Here is a 21,319-nt window from a genome sequence, read left to right on the forward strand (position 1 = left end):
TACTTATTGTACTTTTCCAGTCAAAAAAAACCTCTTGATCAAACTGCATTATTTGTTTGGAGTAGATCAAACTGAATATCTTAGATTGTATTCAGACTGGAAAAGTCCTTTGGTCTAGACCGAGTCAGCTTAACCCTTGTGCTATCCTATGACCACCACCTTTACATTGACGTGTTCTCCCTACCATGACAAAGGTAGATAAAGGGGAACAGGATTTCATATAATCCATGGACACCAGTGAAGATCACATATGAATGAAGAAAACAGGTTCAGGGCACTGTCTAGTTGGGTCTAGATGACCCAACTCCCAATGTTAAAGTGCACTAGGGTTAATTGGGACCAGAGTTCTGGAACTTATGCTTGGTCTGTACTCAGGCTGCCTTTCAAGCTTGCTAATAAAAGCAAATGACTTAAAATCTCTTCAGTCATTATCCAGGAATTACAAGGTCAGGCAAAGCAATGCCCATCTAAGGTCACTGCCTTGGTCTAGTTGTTCCGCTCAGAGCACAGAGCCTCTTCAGACTGAGAAACTAAGAGTGAACCGGAGCTCAGTCCAATTGGAATCGAAACCGAGACCACCTCGAAAGATGGGTCTGACAGCAGATCCTGGGTCTGCTTGAGTCTGGATCATTGGGGGAAACAAAACTCTGATTCACTTTAAGCAAACCAAATGTGTCCAGTCTGAATACATTCTTAAAGTAAGAGAAATGGGCTGTGTCTATTAATTACCATTAATCTTCTTTCGTTTATTCCCTTTCGGGGTCACAGGGCTGCCGGAGCCTATCCTGGCCACTTGTGGGCGAAGGCAGGGGGCACCCTGAACAGGTCACCAGTCTGTCACAGGGTAGAGTGTCCACAATCACACACTCTTACATTCACACCTATGGACAATTTAGATTAACCAATCAACCTATGAAGCATGTTTTTGGACGGTGGGAGGAAGCCGGAGACCCCGGAGAGAACCCACGCATACACGGGGAGAACATGCAAACTCCACACAGAAAGGTTCCCATTAATGTTCTGGTTCACTAGAACCGGGGGCCTTCTTGCTGTGAGGCAAGAGCGCTAACCACTGCGCCACTATCCAAGGCACTTTAACATTGGGAGTGGGGTCATCTGGACCCCGTAAGACAGCACAGGGGTTAATTTGACCAGGATTTTAAATCTGAACATTCACACAGTGGAATTTAGGAAAATATGAGCTCTTTCAAATTAAAAATAATTCGTTCTTAACCCTTGTGCTATCTTAGATGACCCCACCCTTGCATTGACGTGTTCTCCCTACCGTGACAAAGGTGGATAAAGGTGTAGAGGATTTCATGTAATCCATGGACACCAGTGAAGATCACGAATCATTGAAGAAAAAAGGTTCAGAGCACTGTCTATTGGGTCTAGATTTTTACCATGTTTTCATGGCATTTTTCACAACATAAAAAAATGGGGCTTAAAATTACACTTCCGAGTATTTCTTCATTCAAAAGCAATGTGAATCTGAAACAGATTTTAAAAAAGGGTTTGAAAATGAACATATTTGTGATGCAGAAAATACACTTGCAGGCCACAAGCTAGCGAAAAAAACGTGCAAACAGATGGGTGATGGGAAGTGGGGGCGAGATTGCTCCCCACGAACAGTCCCACCCACAACTCAGAGGCGAATTTCTCATAAACTCTCCCACTCTGCAGAAACCACGTCTTGGAAAAAAACACAGGTTTTTGATTTTTCATTAAAAAACCAGCATATTCATAAATAAAAGACCACTGGGAATGCTTTTACAAAAGATCAAAGATAATGGGAGCGGGTCAGGGAAGTGGGCTGTCTCTATTGAACACCACAACAACACTGCACACTCTCACATAAACACTTCTACTTAAATGTGTAAAAGCTTCATAATCACTTAAATAAGCTTCCCCTTCCTTGATGTCAGTTAGATGATGTCTAAATAAAGTAAACTACAGTTAACATCAATCTGTCATTGGCTGCTGATGTAAGGGATGATCAGGCCATTAGTCACTTTTACTCCCCTTAAGAAAACTTCCTTCCACAGAAGAGATGAGCCACATTCTCAGAGAAGACATTCAGAGGTTTTTGCTTGTAAGAATACTAATTTACATTAAGCAACTCGCAGGTTGGTGTTGGTTGTGGCTTTTACAGCGTTTTGCAGCCATATTTTCAGTAGTAATAATAGATCTTATCCAATAAGGGGACTGCTGCAAAAAAAAAAAAAACATTGCTGTTTACCAATTTTGTCTCAGGGAAATCCATTCAAGCAAAAAAGTTCAGTTTTTCTTGTGCCCTGGATTTTAAAAGAAATCCAGACACCATGAACATTTTACAAAGACTATGAATTTCAGAAGACAATAACTTGGATGGTTTGTAGAAAATAAATGAAAATTGCCATGATAAAGCATTCAAACAATACACTGTAGTCTATATTCGCCAATCTAGTGAGCATTGATGCTCACTGGTTTTTCGCAGGGACATCTGGGAAATTTCAAGGGTGCTAGTATTTGGAATTTCAGGCCATGTCTGAAAGCCTTCACTACTCACTATGAGTGGCGGCTACTGGTCTGTCAGAGAGGGGAAGCTCATTTTTGGCCTACATCACAAAATTGTCTATGTATTTAAAAGTAAATTCTGCCCTGCGTTCCTTTTCAAGAAGATGGGTTGACCCTGTCGTACCAACTAGGAGTCTTTTCAAGTGACTTGACCAGTGTCCTCTCAATGGCCAGCAGAGCTAGGCTGCTTATCCCTTGTGCTATCTTAGATGACCCCACCCTTGCATTGACGTGTTCTCCCTACCATGACAAAGGTGGATAAAGGTGGAAAGATTTCATGTAATCCATGGACACCAGTGAAGTTCTGACCTCAGACTTCCTGAATCAAAGTGAAGAATGAACGATCTAAAAAAAAAATATTAAACTCTGTAAAACTGAAACAAGGAATGTGGTGTATAATTGTGTGAAATGTATGATGAAAATCAAGCAATTTCGCCAAGCAAATATCAAAGAAATAGGTTGCAGCGGGTTTTATTTCGACTGAACTTGAGAAATCCGTGATGGGACTGAGCGCGAATAGCTTCAGTGATTCCTTATAGTACAGGATCGCTGTCAGTCAAAAGGAGACGCAGTCTTTCAACAGACCCACCAGTCATCACGCAGAAGCACGGAATCCAGGCCAGCCCACTCCCCATTCACCCCCAGAGACGCTGAGCGTCCGTGGGCGGGACATAATCGCAGCGTTTATCCAATGACGGTCTAGTTTCGAAGTGCTGAAAAAAAACGTTCAAAGCAGCCCCATTGAAGTCAATGGACGCTGGGCTTCAATAGGGAAATGCACTGTGACGCTGCAGGAATGTATGAGAAGGAAATCGAGTCAGCCGACCTGCTATATGTAACCGATTCTGAATGAACTCGTCTTTGAGATGAACGTTTACTAACGCATTTTTAGTCAATAAAATGTTAATACAATACAATACAATACAGTAGTACATATTTAACTTTATGGCTGCTAAGGTGCTTTGGGCCCTATGTCAACAGAAGTAGATGCCTCAGGATTGAGCTTGATTCCGTTTCTCAGATTGAATGTGAACACTTCAGGCGTTGTAGGTGTGGATCAGAAAGATTGATCCACCTTGATGGGAAGGAAAGTCAGATATCTTTTGAACCTGCAACTCCGAGTCAGCTGATGAACGCAAACATGCGGACAGAAAAAAATCCTAAGTTAAAATGTGTATTTTAAGAAAGGAAAAAGACTTATAAATATCCCCTTTTTTCCTCCATTTATTTATTGTCCACAGTTTAATTTTATCATAATACAGGAATACCAACGTCTTGCTTCTCTTGTGTATTCCAAATTGACTGTACCACATGAACACACTAGCATCGCTCCCCATATTGCTTTCACAATGAAGACATTTTGCATAACAGTGTTAGTAGACAGAAGGATTTCTTTTTTTTCTTCTTCTCAATATTTTACAGTCATCATCTCCAAAATACACAATAAATTAATAAATAAACACACAAGCAATCTGCAGATGCTTTACAGTAGTAGCAATAACAGTGGTTAAAAATAAAAAAACGATAAAAATAAAATAAAAAGGTCTCTACAAATACAGTACATCAACCCAGTGGCAGTCTGACGGTAAATCGGGGTCTGGCCCAGTCAGGCTGTCGTTTTAACACAAGACAACTACAACACAAACACAGCTCTCCCGCTCACACCACGTCTCTCTAGATAATAAATTACATGGCCGCTTCACTTCACAAGATGACAAGTAGACAAGCTCTATCCTCTTCTTTCTCAGTTCACTTTGGAATTGTTTCACCTTCGCAACTGAGACAGCCGACCGTCCCATTTGTATGAGAAGATCGGGATGTTTCTTTTAAGGTATTTAAAGCCAAAATAAATCTGAAACCCTCTGCAAGCTTCAATGGTTCCTGATTTTGTCGGTAAGGACATTCTTCATGCATCAGTAAAAAAAATAAAAATACAATAAAAAGCTGCAAAGGTTGTAAAAAATAATGATGACTTACGTTGTCCAGCTCTACACGAGCATGAAGACATTCCTATTAAAGGTCAAATTCACCCATGTGTGGGTTCCAGCCCACAATGAAATAGTGGGGCGTCATCTTTTCAGCCATTGTCAAAGCGTTCCCAGTGGACTTTGAAGTGATAACGCCGTTCAGAGCCCAGATCTAAAACACTGTTGTTTTCTCAGACATACGCTTCGTCCAAATTCCCTCCCTAACTCCTAAAAATTCCAGTGCCCTGCAATCCGGACATCATGCTCACTAGTTTGGTTTTTCTTTAAAGGGCAAATTTTATGAAGACTTTTTATGACTTCTCTGAAGATAAAAACTTGGTTTTCATCATCAGTTTTTCAAAAACATATTAAAATGCATTTTTTTCACATGAAACATTGTTCAAAGGCAATGCATTGTGGTCTTTATTAGCCAATCTAGTGCACATCGATGCACACTGATATTTCGCAGAGACTTCTGGGAAATATCTATGGCACTGGATTTTGGAATTTTAAATTCTTTTTAAAATTGCGAAGGAATTTGGACACGACCATATTTTCTGCAAAGCCGCAGAAGTTCACCGGAAATTCGCCTGAGTTGTGGGTGTGACCGTAAGCAAGGAGCAACCCCGCCCCCTTCCCTTTCCTGCTGCTGAGAGCTCTCTGTTGATACGCTCTCCTGCTAGCCCCTCCCACCCCCACGTTAACCTAGTGTATTTTCTAAAATGCATTTTTTCGTCTGCTCCTGATTCACAACGATTTGAACAAAGAAATACGCAGAAGCACAATTTTAAGATCCATTTTCCATATCTATGTCCTCAATCATCAGAAAAATGCCACAAAAACACGCTAAGAAAACACAATTCTCATCGGAGTGGGTCTAGAAATACGGTGTGGTCCTTCTTGAGATACAGGAAAATCCTCTGAACATATTTCCCCGGGAACGAGGCAAATTAAAGATATTTCTCTTCACATTCATTCCTCTGCTATTTTAGGTAAATATGATGAGTGGAAAATCTTCTTGGTGGCGGGCTGCCATGTGACGTGACTGCAAGGCACTTCCTGCCTCAGACAAGCGGCACAGCAGTCGGCAAGATACACTTCAGTGAACAAAATTCAACCAGGAAATTCGGACTAAAGATATGGCTAATTTTGGATGTACCTGTAGTGTTTGGCATAGGAAGCCTGAAGACAGTAATGCGGATCATTTATGTTACATAAGAGGGTCAAAAACATCTGGAAAGCACACCGATCCAGTAACTGCACTTAAGAGAGAAAAAGAAAAACTGGCCAGCCTGACGGCTCTTTAATATGGTTTGGCCCCATATTAGCCAAAAACAGAGGCAACAGTCGTGTGGTTATCAGGACATCTGACAGGCTTTGCATATTTTTGTTTTTTATTTTATTTTATGGCTATATTGTTTCCCTCTCCTCCTACCAGTCATGCAGAGCTAAGCTCAAAAGATCGGCTGCAGAGAAAATAATCTCTCCACTGCTTCTTTTTGTTTTGTTTTTTTCCAAACTCAGCACAAACGACAGACTGAGGAGAAAAGAGAAAGTCGGCCTGAGTTCCAGAAGACAATCTTGGCATTCCCAAGGCCAGAATGTGTTCTCTCCCGGTCCAGTACGGACTTATCGATCGTTCTCTGGTGATCTGCTTTCCAATCTTTCAAAGCTGCAAGACAAGTGGTTGGATGCAGAGAGGATCTTTGATTTCAGAACAGTAGGTCAACACTGATTTTTTTTTTAAACACGTTCAAACAGTCTGTGTTTTTAGCTTTGGCTGGGCGCTTCAACTGTTTGACCTGCTTGCTATTGGTGCACAGCAGAAGTGATGGTTTAAAAAGACGGACAGGCGTTGGGTGAGTAATGGCTTTTTGTGCCCATAGTTTTCCGTCTTAGTCCAAACAGTATTTACGGGACTGACAGCAACTGGAGATGCTTGGCTTGAGTCTACTTTGTTTCCAGGGTCACAGTTTTTCTCTTTGAGTTAGTGTCAGGACTTGACCCCTTTTGCAGAATCAGCAGAGTGCCGCACATCAGTCCACTCCTGCATTGTGCTTTGCAGCGCTTGAGTCTTCTCCTTGTCCACTTGCACGTAGTCCACCTTGTCATCGGATGTCACGGAGGACGTGGACGGCTGTTGGAGGACAAAGATTTAGATTCTGCTCAGCGCTTTGGTGGAAAACAATGTGGTTGGAGGGTAGAAAATACCTTTCTGTGGGGGCTAGGCGTTCCGGGTTGGAAGTCCAGTGCTAGGTAGTCTACGTTACCGCACTTCCTGGGGGCCGGGCTGTTGGTGCCGCTCACAGCCGGGGAGGTAGACACAGGGTTGTGCTGTTGGGACGAGAGGAGGGGGGAGGAAGACTTTACTCACACACGGAGCAGGAACTAATGGAATGATGCAAGCAGGATGATGGAAGAACATCCCGTAGCACTCGGATCTCTTCCCCTTCTGGCTACTGAGACTTACCATGGCCACGTAGTTCTCCTCACTGTCTGCGGAGTCGGTGCTGGTGATGCTCTGGGTGGAAATGGGTCGACATTGCTGGGAGGACACGGAGTTCATGGCGGCCCTGAAACCAAATAGGACTGTGAAATACTGTAGCCACACAAAAACTACTAATAAACAAAGCAAACAAACTCTTTAACAGATGAATGATGGAAAGTGGATCTTTTATTTGAGGCAAAGGGGTTAATGCTTTAGTAGGGTGGCAATCCTGTCAATGTTATTATGAAAATGTGCTAAAAACAACTGGAACGATGAAGATCACCGATCATTTTAAATCAAATTTGTAAAAAGAACCGACAGTGTTGTTCAAACGTTTTACACCGGAGCTTTAGCTGCTACTGAAGCTAATTAAAAGAAAAAGCTTCAGTTTGCTTTGAAAAATCACATTCATGTGGATTAAAGAGTCCAGATTTGCTGTTTCTGCCATCCAACATGCCAAGTGCCTATAGAGTGTGTGGGCGGGGCTATGACCATGGGAGGCTGCCGTTGGTCAGAGCTGAGGTCGGGAGGTCGGGGTTCAAAGAAGGAGATCAGCTGACAACCTCTGTAAAGACCAAACGACAAGCTGATTCCTTCTGTGCATTTTGTTATTTTTTCTTGGGAAGACTTTGGTCTGACTCTTGGTGACAACGAGCTCTTGGTGAAAACGAAGCTCAGTGAAATGATGCGACCATGACTCCATGCGGTAACGACAACCAGCCCAAACATTAACCGTTTATGAGAACTGTACCCCCGGCGTTCCAAACAGGAAGTACCTGCTGGTTCCAGGAAGGAAAATCCCATAGACTTCTCTAGAGAAATAAACAGCGGCTCCTCAGTCATTCTATTAGTCAGAATAACTATTCTTGCTCTGATACCCTTTTTAACATTTTCCTGCCAATTCTTTTTCTTTATTCTAAGTTATAAACTGGCCAATCAGATGCCTGGATTAACATAAGTGGTGCCTGCTGGATCTCACGTCCTACGTTAGGAACGTTTGACAGTTTTCTTGTGGCCCGATTTCAAGTGGTGGGGGGTGTGGCCTTCCAACAATCTCCCTTCTGACTGGCGAGAGTGGTTGCCATAGAAACATTGCCTCAGACCGACTCACTGCTTACTGACGACGTCTGGCTCCAACATGAAAACATCCGTATCGGGGGGAAAAACGGTGACCGACGTCACTCTCGCTCAGTCCGGTTCTCATATACAGTCAATGCGCCCAACAAATGTCGTCGGCGTGACGTCTGCGAACATCAAAGCAGGGACTCACATGGGTCGTGTCCAGGACATGGTAACCGGGCTCTTAAATGGCAGCTCGTCGATGATCCCATTGCTTTTTAGGTCCAAAGGCGTCGGCTTCGCTGTGGAAAACACCAGCACAGATCTTCCATTAAAAAAATCTAGTTACGCCATTTAAAGCAAAGGCAACATGTGGGTGTTGTTGTGTATCATTTGAGTTGGTTCCTAAGAGCTTTACAAGTTAAAAGAATGCTGTGCAGATCATCCTAACCCAAGGTCAAAAAGGAAAAACAGAAATCAAACACACAAATGAAACACGCAGGGGGAAAAAACCTCACATTTCCTGTTGGGCTTCAGGTTGCGGTTAATAGGCGGAGGCGTGACATCACTGTAACGAGTGGGCCGGTGGCACAGGGAGGCGCTGCTGCCCTTGCGGGCAGGCAACGTGGCAGAGAATCCTGGGAAATCAAAGTGTGGTCCAGGGGTCATAGGAATGTAGATGTCGCTGGGATTGTCAGCCTGGGAGGCGCTCAGCGGAGAGGAGCCGGGATTCATGGGAACGTAGTTGTCATCCGAGTTGCCGCTGTCGGAGCGAGTCAGAGGCGCTTGGGCTCGCAGCTGCTGAAAGACACAGAGGTCATGTGACGGCCGCCGCCTCCTCACCCTCAGTAAAGACAAGGATGCGACATAAAAGGCTTTCCTCCTCTGTGGTTGATGACTTTGCGTTGGTATAAACTCACCAAGTAGGAGCTGAATCCGTCGTTGACGGACTCTACCGACTGGTTGTTGAAATGAAGACGATGATGGTTGTTGGTTTCAAAGGAGGAGCCTTTCATGACAAATGAGAAATTCAATCGTTTCTATTACCATAAATACAAAAAAATAAAGTACAAATGGAACAATTCCAAAGTCACGTGTCGCAATAATCCTAAAAAAAAAAAGGTTAGTTGGACTAAAAAAAAAAAGACATTTTGAAATGCTTCATGTAATAAACAAGTGACATCTAATTATGTGCTTCATATGACCACAGTTAGTCATTGTGGCGCAGGTTTGTGAACAGCCAGAGGCCCCACTAATGAGGGTCACAAATCAGTCCTTTTCTCTGAAGCCTGAGCCTGGACCTGGCAAAGGAACAAACACGGCAAATTAAGAATTCAAGCGCTGTGTCCAGCGGTACTGTTCTAAAAGCGGCTCATCGGTCTGGAACCAGGCATTTCGGATCGGCCTGTATGACTTGAATTTCATTAGCGTCTAAACGAAGCAATGATTCCTACACTGAGGCCTTTGTTTCTGTCCAGTGGCAGGAAAAAAAAGGAGGTGTGGGGGGGGGGGGGGGGGGGGGGGGGGGGGGTCAAGGGGAGGCAGAGGAGCCATAAGGAAAGAGGCGTGGTCGATCCAGACATGATTTAGAGACCCACTCCGATCAACTTTTGAGCTATTTCAGTAAGTAGTCTTTTAATTATGACGATGCTGTTTTAAGGCAAAAACAATGATAAAAAAAATCTGTCGTTTTCTAAGGCATAGTTTCTGCAGAGCAGGTTTAGAAAATTTGCTTAAGAGTTGTCGGCGGGACCGCTGGCGTGAATAACCCTGTCCCCCTTTCCTTCTCCATTGCTGAGAGCTTTCTGTTTTCATGATAGCACCCACAACCTCACATAACCAGTTCAACAAAAACACTGGAGCCGTCCAGTCGACCAGCTTGGAGTCAGATTCTAGCTCGGTCAAGGTTAACCAAGACGTATATGGATCTAGTCGTCTACAAGTAGATGGATCAAATAGGGGCGGAGCCAAGAGCATATGGCCCGCCCAGCTTATTTTATACATATATTATTTTTTAAACTGCAGTTTTGGGTCTGCTTCTTATTCATGATTTCAATAAAGAAATACTCAGAAATGTTATTTTAAGCTCAATGGTCATCAGAAAAATGCCCCAAGAACACGTTAAAAACACAATCTTTATTTAGAAGAAGAAAATGTACCTCTGTGCAGCCTTATGTTCTCCACAGCAGGGAGAGTGTTCCTGCGTGGGATGACCGATGACTTGACTTCCCCATTCTGACTTCCAGCTGAGCGGGGACTCCCCCTCTGCCCCTCTGACCCCTGGCTTGGTTTAGGGGGTCTAGGAGGCGGAGCGCAGGAGGATTCCGAGCTGGGGGGTGTGAGCGCATTGTGGTTCTTGTCAAACGTCCGCGGGATCTGGTAGAAGGAGCCGGGCGTTGTGGGGAAGTCGTAGTTGTCAGGCGAGCGCTCGTTGCTGTGCATGGTGGCGAGGGCGTTGCAAGGGGTTTTGAAGGTGTAGACCTCGTCATTCTCCAGATCGGGGTCGCTGAAGTTGCTGTGGAGCGGAGCCTCAGAGCTGTAGCCCCGCGGCAGGACGTAGCAGGCCTCCTGGGGGGAGCCGTCGTGCACACTGAGCTGTTGCTGCCCTGTCTTGGGGAGGCTGTAGAAGCCGTGCAGCTGAGATCCTGTGCCATTCAGACAGTGTGAGAAGCCGTAGGAAAGTTTCTGGACTGGAGAGTCACTCCCCGTCAGCGTGTTGCTGCGAGTGGTTTGAGAGAAGCTGGCACTTCTGCAACAGAAGCATAAGTAGAGGGGTTTTTACCATGGGCACTCCACACAAAGCCTCCAAGTTCCACTCCTATTCATCTTTTGGTATTTTTATCAGAACTATGGCATTTCTATGCAAAATGGAAAAATCTGTATCGTTTTCTAAGACATAGCCGCACAGTTTGGAGCCAGGTGCCATCTTGAGTGAGGAAAATGAAGACGTGCACGGATCTAGTCGTCTAGAATGAAGCAGGGAGCTTTTGGCCCGTCCAGTGTATTTTTTTCGTTCCAATCTTTTCCAAACTGCATTTCTTTGTCGGCTCCTATTTGAGTTACATTACTATACATAATGTAATGTGAATGTTTTGAACAAAACTGTAAATAGAAATACCCACATCATGAGGTGTGGGATCATACAAGATTTTTCTTCAATCCACTCGTTTTCAAGCACACTGTTTTGTTTTATGTCTATAAACTCTTGTGTTTATTTTCATTTATTTGAAACAAAGAAATGTATTCATATTTTCTTGATATACGGTATGCTGTATTTGACCAAAAACATGTTGAAAACACTATTTTTTAATCAGAGTGGGTCTTTAAGACCCTTGTGAGCAAACAACTGCCACACATCTGTTTCTAGAAACAATGTCATTATGTCCTGTCACCTAAAATAAATGTAATAACATCTACAGTCACTAGATGGCAGTGTTACACTAATAAGGAGAATCGAAAGTCTCTATCCACTGCCTGAGCAGCTTATGCATCCAAAATAGTAGAATCTCAAATATTTTTAAGGTTTTTTGAAACTTGATTTTTTAAGCAAGTCCTCAGCGTGCTAACAGGTTTAGGTGTAGAGGATGACGGGAGCTCAGACTTTCTCAGCCTAACTCAGGCCCCCTGTGGAAATGACCTTGACGGCCAACAAGAGCAGCTTAATAACCCTCGTGCTATCTTAGATGAGCCCACCCTTACTTTGACGTGTTCTCCCTACCATGACAAAGGTGGATAAAGGTGTAGAGGATTTCATGTAATCCATGGACACCAGTGAAGATCACAAATCATTGAAGAAAAAAGGTTCAGCGCACTGTCTAATGGGTCTAGATGACCATATTCCCAATGTTAAAGTGCCTAGGATAGCACAAGGGTTAAACAGCTGAAAACAGTAAATAAAATAAATAAAAATCCCCCCCCCTCCCTTGTGGTCATTTCTGAAAAGAAAGCACAAATTGAACTGCAAATTTTTTTTGTCATCAATGATGACACAATGCACAATACATCATTTCCTACTATGGTTGATGCACAAGTGGATGGGGGGGGGGGGGGGGGGGGCTTTTATATAGATGAAATTAGATCACTAACCATCAACCTGAGGATTTCCACTGAAGCATGAATCATACATGTGCGTCTAATTAGCGAAGCAGAGGCGAGATGGAGAAATGGGCATAAGGCTGATGAGATCGACTGAGAGGTTTGATTCTTCAGTTCCACTACGACTCCTTTCTGTGCAGCTGCTTCTGCTGATGGGGCAGATTCGCTCTGGAGGAGCGTAAACCTGCAGGAGTGATGAATGGCTGCTTCGGCTGTGTTTCTCTTAAAGGGCACCGATGGAGGCTTTGAGAAAGTATTAATGTTGACTTGAACTGAGCAGCGTCTCAGTCTGAGAGGTTTATGGCTTTAAAATTGCAAATTAATTTTCTATTTTTACTCCATCGTATCAAACGTGACTATTTTTTACCTAAGCAGTCTCTAAATTCACGGTGAGTTTTCCAATGACGTAGAAAGGATGCAGACCCCCCCCACCCCCATTAGAATTGATTTCATTCGATATTTACGTAAAGGTTTAAAAAGTCTTTAGCTTTGACATTTTGTTTAAAAAAATATACCTAGAGTTATGAAACATAAACCTTATATGAAACATAAACCTTAAAATAGTTTAGTGGAGCTTCAGCTGTTTTTTTTAGATATTTTTTATCATTTTGAGTTTGTTTTTAGATTTAAACTTTTTTATTTTGTCTCTATCGTTTGATCTTTGTTATATAATGTAAAAGTAAACAGTTGATTTTTGCAGGGAAAAAACAACAGGATTTTTTGTACAATAAGGCCCACTTAAAACCTTTTTTCTTTAAATGTTTTTTTCAAAAAACGACAGCACCTTACACCTCGGAGGGCCTTATATATGCTAACGCGGCTAACATCTAGCATGTTGGCCTGTTACTAACAGGGTTTGGAGTTAGCGTAGTCACAGTTACGGTTGTTTTAGAGGCATCTGTCCATTGTTTTTACGTGTTGAAAACAAGTTTGAGCGTTATTATGTATAGGCTAATGTGGCTAACGTGTGGCGTGTTACAAACATGTTCCAGAGTTACTGAGAATGTGGTTCATAAAGACTCTGCAATTCTCAGACTCTTTTGCCTTATGGTTCAGTGCACCTCATCTATAGACTATACAAGTATGTACCATCAGTATCTATCAGAATTTATTTCATTATACACTTTCAGGTTTTTTTGTGTTATTGTGCAATATAATAAAAAATAGATATTTGTATAAAAAACTGAGTTTGTGCAAAGAAAATGATGTCAAGGCTCGTCACAAAAAACTGTTTTAAAGATACATTTTTAGAGGATATTGTAAAGTAAAAGAAAAGGCCCTGGACTACTAAGGGTTAATGTACTTCTTTCCTGAATGTTCTCCATCTCATCATCACTTTGAATCAAACAGAAATGTAGAAATATCCTTTTAGAATAAAAGCTTCTTGTTTTTGCATTATTCTAGGCTGTTCCACAGACAGACAGCTCTCCGCCTGTTATTCCTCTCCAACGGTAGTTTGAACCCTTAGAGGCTTCTGGACTGAGGAAGCGCCGTAAACCTGTATGTTGACCTGCATTAACAGAAAACAGGAAACCAATGCAGGATGTCTGAGGGTCATGACCTTTACCGTGCACTCTCCGTCTTCCTGCTCATGCACTGGTGGAGGAGGAGGTAGTCCTGAGGCGCGCTGTTGGACAGGGAGCCGTGGTGCGAGTGGCGCACAGGCACGTCAAAGGTGAAGAGGACCGGCTGGCTGGAGTGGATGGGCGCTGAGGACTTGCGCTCGCTGCTCAGAGGAGCCATTGAGCCGGTGGCGTCTGGACCAACCGACCGCGGCATATTGAGTAACCTGCCATCTGTGAAAAGAAGAAATGCGAGGAGTGAATCAGCTAAAGCCCAAAAAGATATTTTTGATCCCAACTAACCTAAATTTGATTTTTTTCTGGAATTTTAATGCAAAATAATCTCACTTCTGAATTCCTGGTTTATCTATCACGATATTCCATCTGAAAGTCTGTAGCGTTCCGTTAGGCCTCTAATCAATACCAAAGAGCGATCCATCTCTAGGGAGGGGGCAACCTCTGCGTATTTGGGCTGAACAGCACACAATCCAACATGCAGCCTTTAAATCCCCTTTCTTTGATATTATTGATCTGACCATTGTCTTGTGCAGACAGACGGCGTGAGAAACATGCTCCTCGCCTGTCGGTCTGTGCGTGACATCCCTTGTTTTCCACAAACTACAAAGAAAAGACAAATCCGAGATGGGAATGTTGGAAATGGACTGGGCAGGAGGCCAACGTGAAGAGCTGCACTGAGCTGGAGGAGCACAGAGTGGGCGGCCCACCAATCCATCGACCCATGGTGTTGTGTGCAACAGTAGCTGAGAGGGGTGGAGGGAGGGGAGGGGAGGAGGGGGGGTTGTTATTGCTGCTGAAGCCAACTTTTTTTTTTCATTGTCCCATTTTATTCCTCTGGTTGTAGGAAAAACAATGTTTTAACTTTAATCTACACATAAATTCTATTCAAATAGCATGTCAGATGTAATTCGTTTATAACCTGAAAGCATTTTGTCACTAAGAAAGCTGGCCAATAGCAAACGTGACACCCCTCTTTGGCATCTAAAATCAGACTCAGGGTTAGTTTTTTGGTCATTTTTCCATTTTTTTTAGTTCAGAGACTTTAAAGACCCACTCTGATTTTCTTTTGAGCTATTTTCAAAATGTCTTTAATCCTGATTTTGCTGTTTTTAACCAAACCTAAAACATATGTTGTTTTCTAGGACATAGCTTATGCAGAGCGGCAGGAGTTTATTAGACAATTGCCTCAGAGTTGTGAAAGGGACAATTCCTTTCTCTCCTCGTTGCTGAGAGCTCTCTGTTTACACACTCTCCCGCTAGCTTACAGTCCCCTCACAACCCCAACCTATCACCCCTGGTGCACCAACTCAGACGAGGAACACAAAAACGTACATGGACCTGGTCGTCTACAAGTGGATGCATCAGAGAGGGGCGGAGCAGGGAGCTTTTGGCCCCGCCAGCGTGGTGCTGGGCGGGGCCAAGACACAATCATCAGGGAAAAAAAAGAGAACAAAAACACATTTTTATCAGAGGGGCTCTTTAAGTCTTTATCGTTTGTTATTTTCTAATATTTGAGCTGATGGACGTCGTGTGAGCCCGGCACGCCGTTCAAGGCAGCATTTCCCACTCCAGTTTTCCTAAACCAGGTCATTCTCCAGCCTGAGGTGGGGGAGCGAGCACAGCTGAAGACTCCAGGCCAGTGGACACCAGCGAGAAAGCCTACAGCAACACAGGCGAGGACCCCCCCCCCACACCTCCTCAATTATACCATTGTTCTAAGTGATTCCATTCTCTCTATGCTGGTTAGGCATCATCTCCACTCTCCACAAAAAGCTTTGTAAAAGCTTCCATCCAACGCGGTGACGACCCTGCCTCCTAACATGGCCAGATATATTGATTTGTTGTGAAAAGATAGAACCTCTCCACCCCCTCATGGCTGTCTGCATCTTTTAAAAGCTTAACGGAGCAACTAAAAAAACAAAAAAAAAACAGCCGAAAAATAAAAAAAAAATTCTGTGAACCTCTACGGTATTTGTCGTGTCTTCCTGGCTCTCCGAAATTAGCCGCGGAAATTAGCCGGTCACAAAGCGAGCAAAAAGAAAGATGACTGGTCTGCTGATAGAATAGTCTACAGTATGTGGCTCATCACTGACACTAATGGGTCTGATGATGTATGTCACCGCCGGGAAGCAATTCCATCGACTTTCTGGGTCCACAACACAGGAATAGAAAAAGGCAAAAATTATTCCAAGAAAAACAGCAGCAGTAATGTTCCTTTAAATGACTTCCTAAATATATTTATTTATTTTTAATCTGCACATTGCTTAGCTGGAAGCGATCAAATCATCGAGGCATTAGGAACATTTTTTGTCAGTAAACGACTGGAGCGTTCTGGGTCAAAAAGCCCTGAAGTTCAGGAGCAATTTCCCAATTATTCTCTGTAATACATCACCTACTGTCTCATTGGCTCTGTGTCATAATCTAATTGAAACTGGCTGCTGGTCCCAGGGGGCCAAAATTAGAACCATGCCGCATCATGCAGGACAAGAGCTTCTTTGTAGGGTGCTCATTTCCTCCTGGACCGGCCAGAATTAAATAAAAACGAGCCATAATTTGATCTCAAATTTTCTGTAAAAAGAAAAAGAAAAATAGCAGTGACCTCGGAATTGGAATGACAGGGTAATTTTTTTCTATTTGGTACTTCTTTTGAACCATTATAAGCCATCTAAAAGACATGGGTGGCCTCATGGTGGGGGTGATTTTATTCCAGTATTAAAAAAAAAATGTGTACCACCCTAATGACTGCAGAGCTAAAATGTTCTCAGTAGTGATCCCAAGCGTATGTATACATTACCAGTTATCCTAAATGGATCTGCTGGTCCCAGCTTCAAAACAACAGTTTATCCCAGAGGGCCACATAGTGAGTCCATTTGCATGTGTGGTGAGTGGGGGGCTGGGAGCTTTCCATGAGACTGACATAACCAGATAAAGAAGATGTTTGCCTGTTGCCAAGATGAGTCAGCTAGTAAAGAGCTACTTCTGTTGGAGCTTCCCAGGAAGAGGGAAAAAGTGAGACCCCGGGTTCACTTCGTTTGTCTAAAGGGAAAAAAAGAGCAACACGGACGCCTGATTTTCCAGCTAAAACAATGGGGCAAACACACGGGAGCATTCCCTGATCACATTACTCAGATTGTCTGCTGCACAGAATCATGTGAGCCCCACCACTTGACCGCGCTGCAACATCAGTTTGCCTGCATATGCATATCAATCAATAAAAAGGCAGGAGCTCGTCAAGCCAAATAAGGAGTTACAGAGACTTTTCGAATGGGATCTGGTTTTTAAGGCTGAACCAAATTCCCTAAAAGAGGGTCATACGCTCAGAAATGTAGAGGTTTCATTCTTTGGAAATAAAATCTTCAATTTTTATATGCGTCAACGGCGTGTGGCTTTAACGATGGTTGTCTGGAAAAGGTTGGTTTACCTGAGACAAACGGAATAACGAAGCTAATGCTAATATTAAACCCCCTCCGATAAAAAAAAAAAAAGTGTTTTGGTATTTTTGAAATGTTTTTCTGCCATTTTTCTAATTATGGAGGACTTGTATTAAGACCTCGGGTTCATATTAAAACTATGTATTTCTTCCTTCAAATCATTGTGAATCAGGAGCAGATGAAAAAATGCCGCTGGAAAAAGCTCCTACTTGTTCCATACACATTTTAATTGGTGGGCTACAAGCTCTCTGCTCGACTCCATTCCTATGCATCCACTTGTAGACACTCTTTGAAGAAGAGCTTATTTGTTTTGTACAAAATATGCTGGGGAAGGGGGGGCGGGGTCGCTTTGTGCCAACTTTCCCGCTCACAAGTCAGAGCCACATTACTGATGAAATACTCCCGCTCTGCAGAAACTATGTTGGAAAAGGAAACAGGTTTTTTGATTTTGCCTAAAAGCGTATGATAATGTTAATTTCTCTGTGGTATTTTGATCCATTCACGCGTTTCGGAGTATTCCTCTAAAAACCTGCGCTTTGAGCACCAGTCCCTCCCAACCCACGAAAGTGAGCGGGTTCTCACGAGCTGACGTAGACTGGTCTGTGCCTCCAGCCCCGCCTCCGGCCTAACACCCACTTTTTATGCGGAGCTAGCGGTGATCGACAAAGCGGCTTTCATTTTAAATGCACAATATTGACATCGTGAAATGAAGCGAAAGGCGGAGCCTCGGAGATCGAGTCGTCTTCCTTCCGGGTAGGAAAATAGTTCACAAAAAGAACTATTATTTCATAAATAATTTGTTTTTTGTGTGCCAAAGATAATATATGATGATATATTTGGATATAGTTTACTCTGAAAGGCTGAAGAAAAGCATGATATAGACTCCTTAAAAACAGACATTGGTTTCACAGCACAAAAACCAAAAAACTACACAGACATGTCATTTCTAAACACATTGCCAGAGAGGATCTTTTTTTGTTTCTATCATTAGTTACATTTTACCTGACATTTGTTGGACAGCCACATTGCACAAGTCTAAATTTAACATCTAACCACTATTTTAGGCAGGTTCCTCTATTTATTTTTACCAGTTGGCCCATTTTTGGGGCAAAATTCCTCATTCGTGAAAATGCTAAGGCTGCAAATTTGCAACAGTAACATTTAACAAAAAGTATGATTCTCCAGCTGATTTATGTTGTAATGAAATATTGTTCAACTATTCTTCTTTCTGGGATTGCCACAGCCAATTCATTCACAGTTCGCACATTTGATTTAGCGGCAATAATAATTAGTAAGCAACTTTTTTTTCTTTTCTATCATAAAAGTAATCCCTAAAAGGGAAAAACTGTTTTGTTTTCAAGGAACAGATGAAAATAAGGAGGAAAAACAAAACACACAGAGAAGCCAAGCAATTCAAAAAAGGACAATAATCTGCTGACAAGTGAAATCTTCAGCCTTCAGTTGATATAGTCCTTGTCTCAGAGTTCAAATGGGAAGCAGAAAGCAGAACAAAGTCCCCGATTGACACGTCATTGCTTCATTCAATCATTCAATTATTCTCGGGGGTTTGTTCCCGCTGGGTGCAGACACACAACCAGCCACCATCCTCTGACGGCAGCAGCCACCGACACAACATCAGATCTTTCGTATTTGTACGTCAACGGGTGCTTGTTCTTAAAGTTGAACGTCCAGCGATTAGGCAGCAACAGCAAACTCAAGCGGCTTCATGGCTGCAGAAACCTGACCTTGCACAGCCATGGAGTCATTGTTTCAACAAAATCAATGCAGATAGAGGGCACCTTGGTATAGGAGACACAACACTTTCACAGGCAGAGAAGCCCCATGAAGGGCTATCACATCTGTTTTAAGGTTATTAATATATACGTCTGTGTGCCGGTTTTTGTTCATCTGGAACAGCAAGACATAAACAGTGTCACAGGCTGAAATAACCGGTGTGGTCTGGATTTGCTTGATTTGAGTTGCTTGTCACTATAGGATGTGAGAAAACCAAAAACTTCCAAACCTTCCGATTCATCCTTTACTGACACACAACTTTCATTTAAAGCCCAATATGCTTTACAATGGAGTGGAATACGATCCAGAATCTATTAAAAAAGGTTTAGTGACACTGTTGCACTGGGTTTAATGTATGTCTTTAGAAATGCTCGTGTTGTGGTGGTGAAGTAGAGTGGTTGATCTCTGAGGATCACAAGCTTGGTTCCCACTTTACCCACCCTTGTGTCAAAGTGACCTTGGACAAGACACTGAACCCCACATTTGTCCTGGTGGTTATAGGTTGACGCCAGTTTTCGGCAGCGCCATAAGTGAGTGAGCGTTTGTGTGTGCATGGGTGAATGGGACTGTGACTGAAGCGCTTCAGGCCTTAAAGGAAGGTAGAAAAGTGCTATATAAGGCTACGTTCACACTGCAGGCTGAAACGACCCAATTCTGATTTTTTTGCCCCTATGTGACCTGTATCTGATCTTTTCATGACAGTCAGAACGACACAGATCCGATCTTTTCCAATGTGACCCAGGCCACTTGAGTATGTGGTCCCGAATCCTATATGTATCCGATCTTTTCAAATGCGACCTCCGTCTGAACGGCCAGGCCACACGTATCTGACCCGTACGTCATTGAGACGCTACAAACGTCATCATTCTGCGTTGAAGTAGGCGGGAACGAGAACATAAACAACAATCATGGTGGACGATGCTGCTGAGACCAGTCAGTGGAAGGGAAGCGAGGTCACCGATTGGATTAATATTAAGGGTGACTGCTCTATTCAGGCCAAACTTAAGGGCTCTTATGGCAACCGGGCAGTTTTTGAAAACATTTCCAGCAAAATGGCCAAGCGTGGTGTTGAACCTTTTACTGCGATTACTTTTTTTTCCCCTTTCCGACGGTGGTCAGAAGCGCGGGGGACCGAAGGCGGATCCTCCTTCGGGGTTCACCTCCCCGTTCTGACCCTCAGATTCTCCAGAGCGGGTTAATATAGAGTCAATAGCAGTTCTGCTTGGGGGAGCCTTCTTTTATTATTGTTCTCCTTCCTCCCTAACACACAACATGAATGCACGCCCCACTGCCCCTCAGAGAGGAGCGCTGCACGCGCCCTTTCCTCTAATCTTACACAGGCGCACGGCCCCAGCACATTCACATCCCCATTCCACAACAGTGGGTACAGATGATCCTGGCTCCAATGCCTTCTTAAAATGAGAAGGTTGTAATTGTGCTGGCTCCTTTGTGAAACTAAATTTAATAATGCAAAAAGATCTCCGCTTTGACAACACTGTTGTTGATGTCCATTGTTAACGTTAGCCACTTCCGCAAACAACGAGTGATGTCGTTCACCGTTGAGTACTCTTCTGCACATGTCACTTCTGGGTCATTTCACGGTCACACAGGAGATCACAAAAGTTTGCATTTAATTGGAAATGTGAACGGCCTTGCAAAAAAAAAAATCGAATTTTTTCAAAAAAATCTGAATTGAGCATTAAGCCCTGCAATGTGAACGTAGCTTAAGTGAACGCCATTTATAATTTACCATAAATAAAAAAAGCCTTGAGGTTTAGCTGTTCACCTACTGGTGGTACGGCACTACGGCATAATACATCGATTGTGGTCAGCCGGTCGATGGCAAAGGAAGTGTGGGTAGATCGCGGGCAATGAAAGATAAATTTAAAAAAAAAAAAATAGCCGTCAGCCAATCATCATCCTCACCAAGAAGTATGTCAGTTGAGTGACATCCAGAACAGCCGATCAAACATTTTCTGATACGACACATGCCTATTCCCACTAAACTCAGCGCCACACACTGTCACAAGATTTTGAGTTTTTCTTCCTTCCAAACTTCAGAAAGTTAAAGCGTTCAGCGTCAGACTCCTAACCGTGGATGTAGCTGCTAATGTGCCCTTTTTTTTTTTGACTGGCCTGAGGTCAGTCACTTAAAAATAACCTTAAAAAGAACCCATATGTAATGTTTTTATTGTCAGCACAGCATGCGCTGCACCTCTGTTGACATGGCAACTACAAACACACAGGTCCAATTCAAAGAGTTGTAGAAGGAAAATGACTGAAACGTTTTATCATGTTGCAAGCTTATTTAAATTTACCAAATTAAATTAAAATATTTGTGTGATTCAC

At 43.1% G+C, this 21,319-nt stretch overlaps 1 protein-coding gene across 2 annotated transcripts in view; it reads right to left on the reverse strand.

Moving 5' to 3' along the window:
• Window positions 1–3,762: 3,762 nt before the first annotated feature.
• Window positions 3,763–21,319, reverse strand: part of gab2 (GRB2 associated binding protein 2) — a 43,451-nt gene continuing 25,894 nt past the window's right edge. Inside the window, exons 3-10 of one of the 2 annotated variants that reach the window (XM_011482305.3) lie at window positions 13,733–13,961; window positions 10,230–10,819; window positions 8,991–9,079; window positions 8,589–8,868; window positions 8,282–8,372; window positions 6,994–7,096; window positions 6,735–6,857; window positions 3,763–6,660 (exon numbers count right to left, since the gene is read on the reverse strand). In XM_011482305.3, coding sequence (XP_011480607.1) covers window positions 6,517–6,660; window positions 6,735–6,857; window positions 6,994–7,096; window positions 8,282–8,372; window positions 8,589–8,868; window positions 8,991–9,079; window positions 10,230–10,819; window positions 13,733–13,961 — 1,649 coding nt within the window. In that variant the 3' untranslated portion in view covers window positions 3,763–6,516. Of the gene's footprint in view, window positions 6,661–6,734; window positions 6,858–6,993; window positions 7,097–8,281; window positions 8,373–8,588; window positions 8,872–8,990; window positions 9,080–10,229; window positions 10,820–13,732; window positions 13,962–21,319 lie in introns of both variants that reach the window. The other variant, XM_011482304.3, reaches the window with a different exon arrangement.

The sequence above is a fragment of the Oryzias latipes genome, chromosome 13 (assembly GCF_002234675.1).
Source record: "Oryzias latipes chromosome 13, ASM223467v1".
NCBI lineage: Eukaryota > Metazoa > Chordata > Actinopteri > Beloniformes > Adrianichthyidae > Oryzias > Oryzias latipes.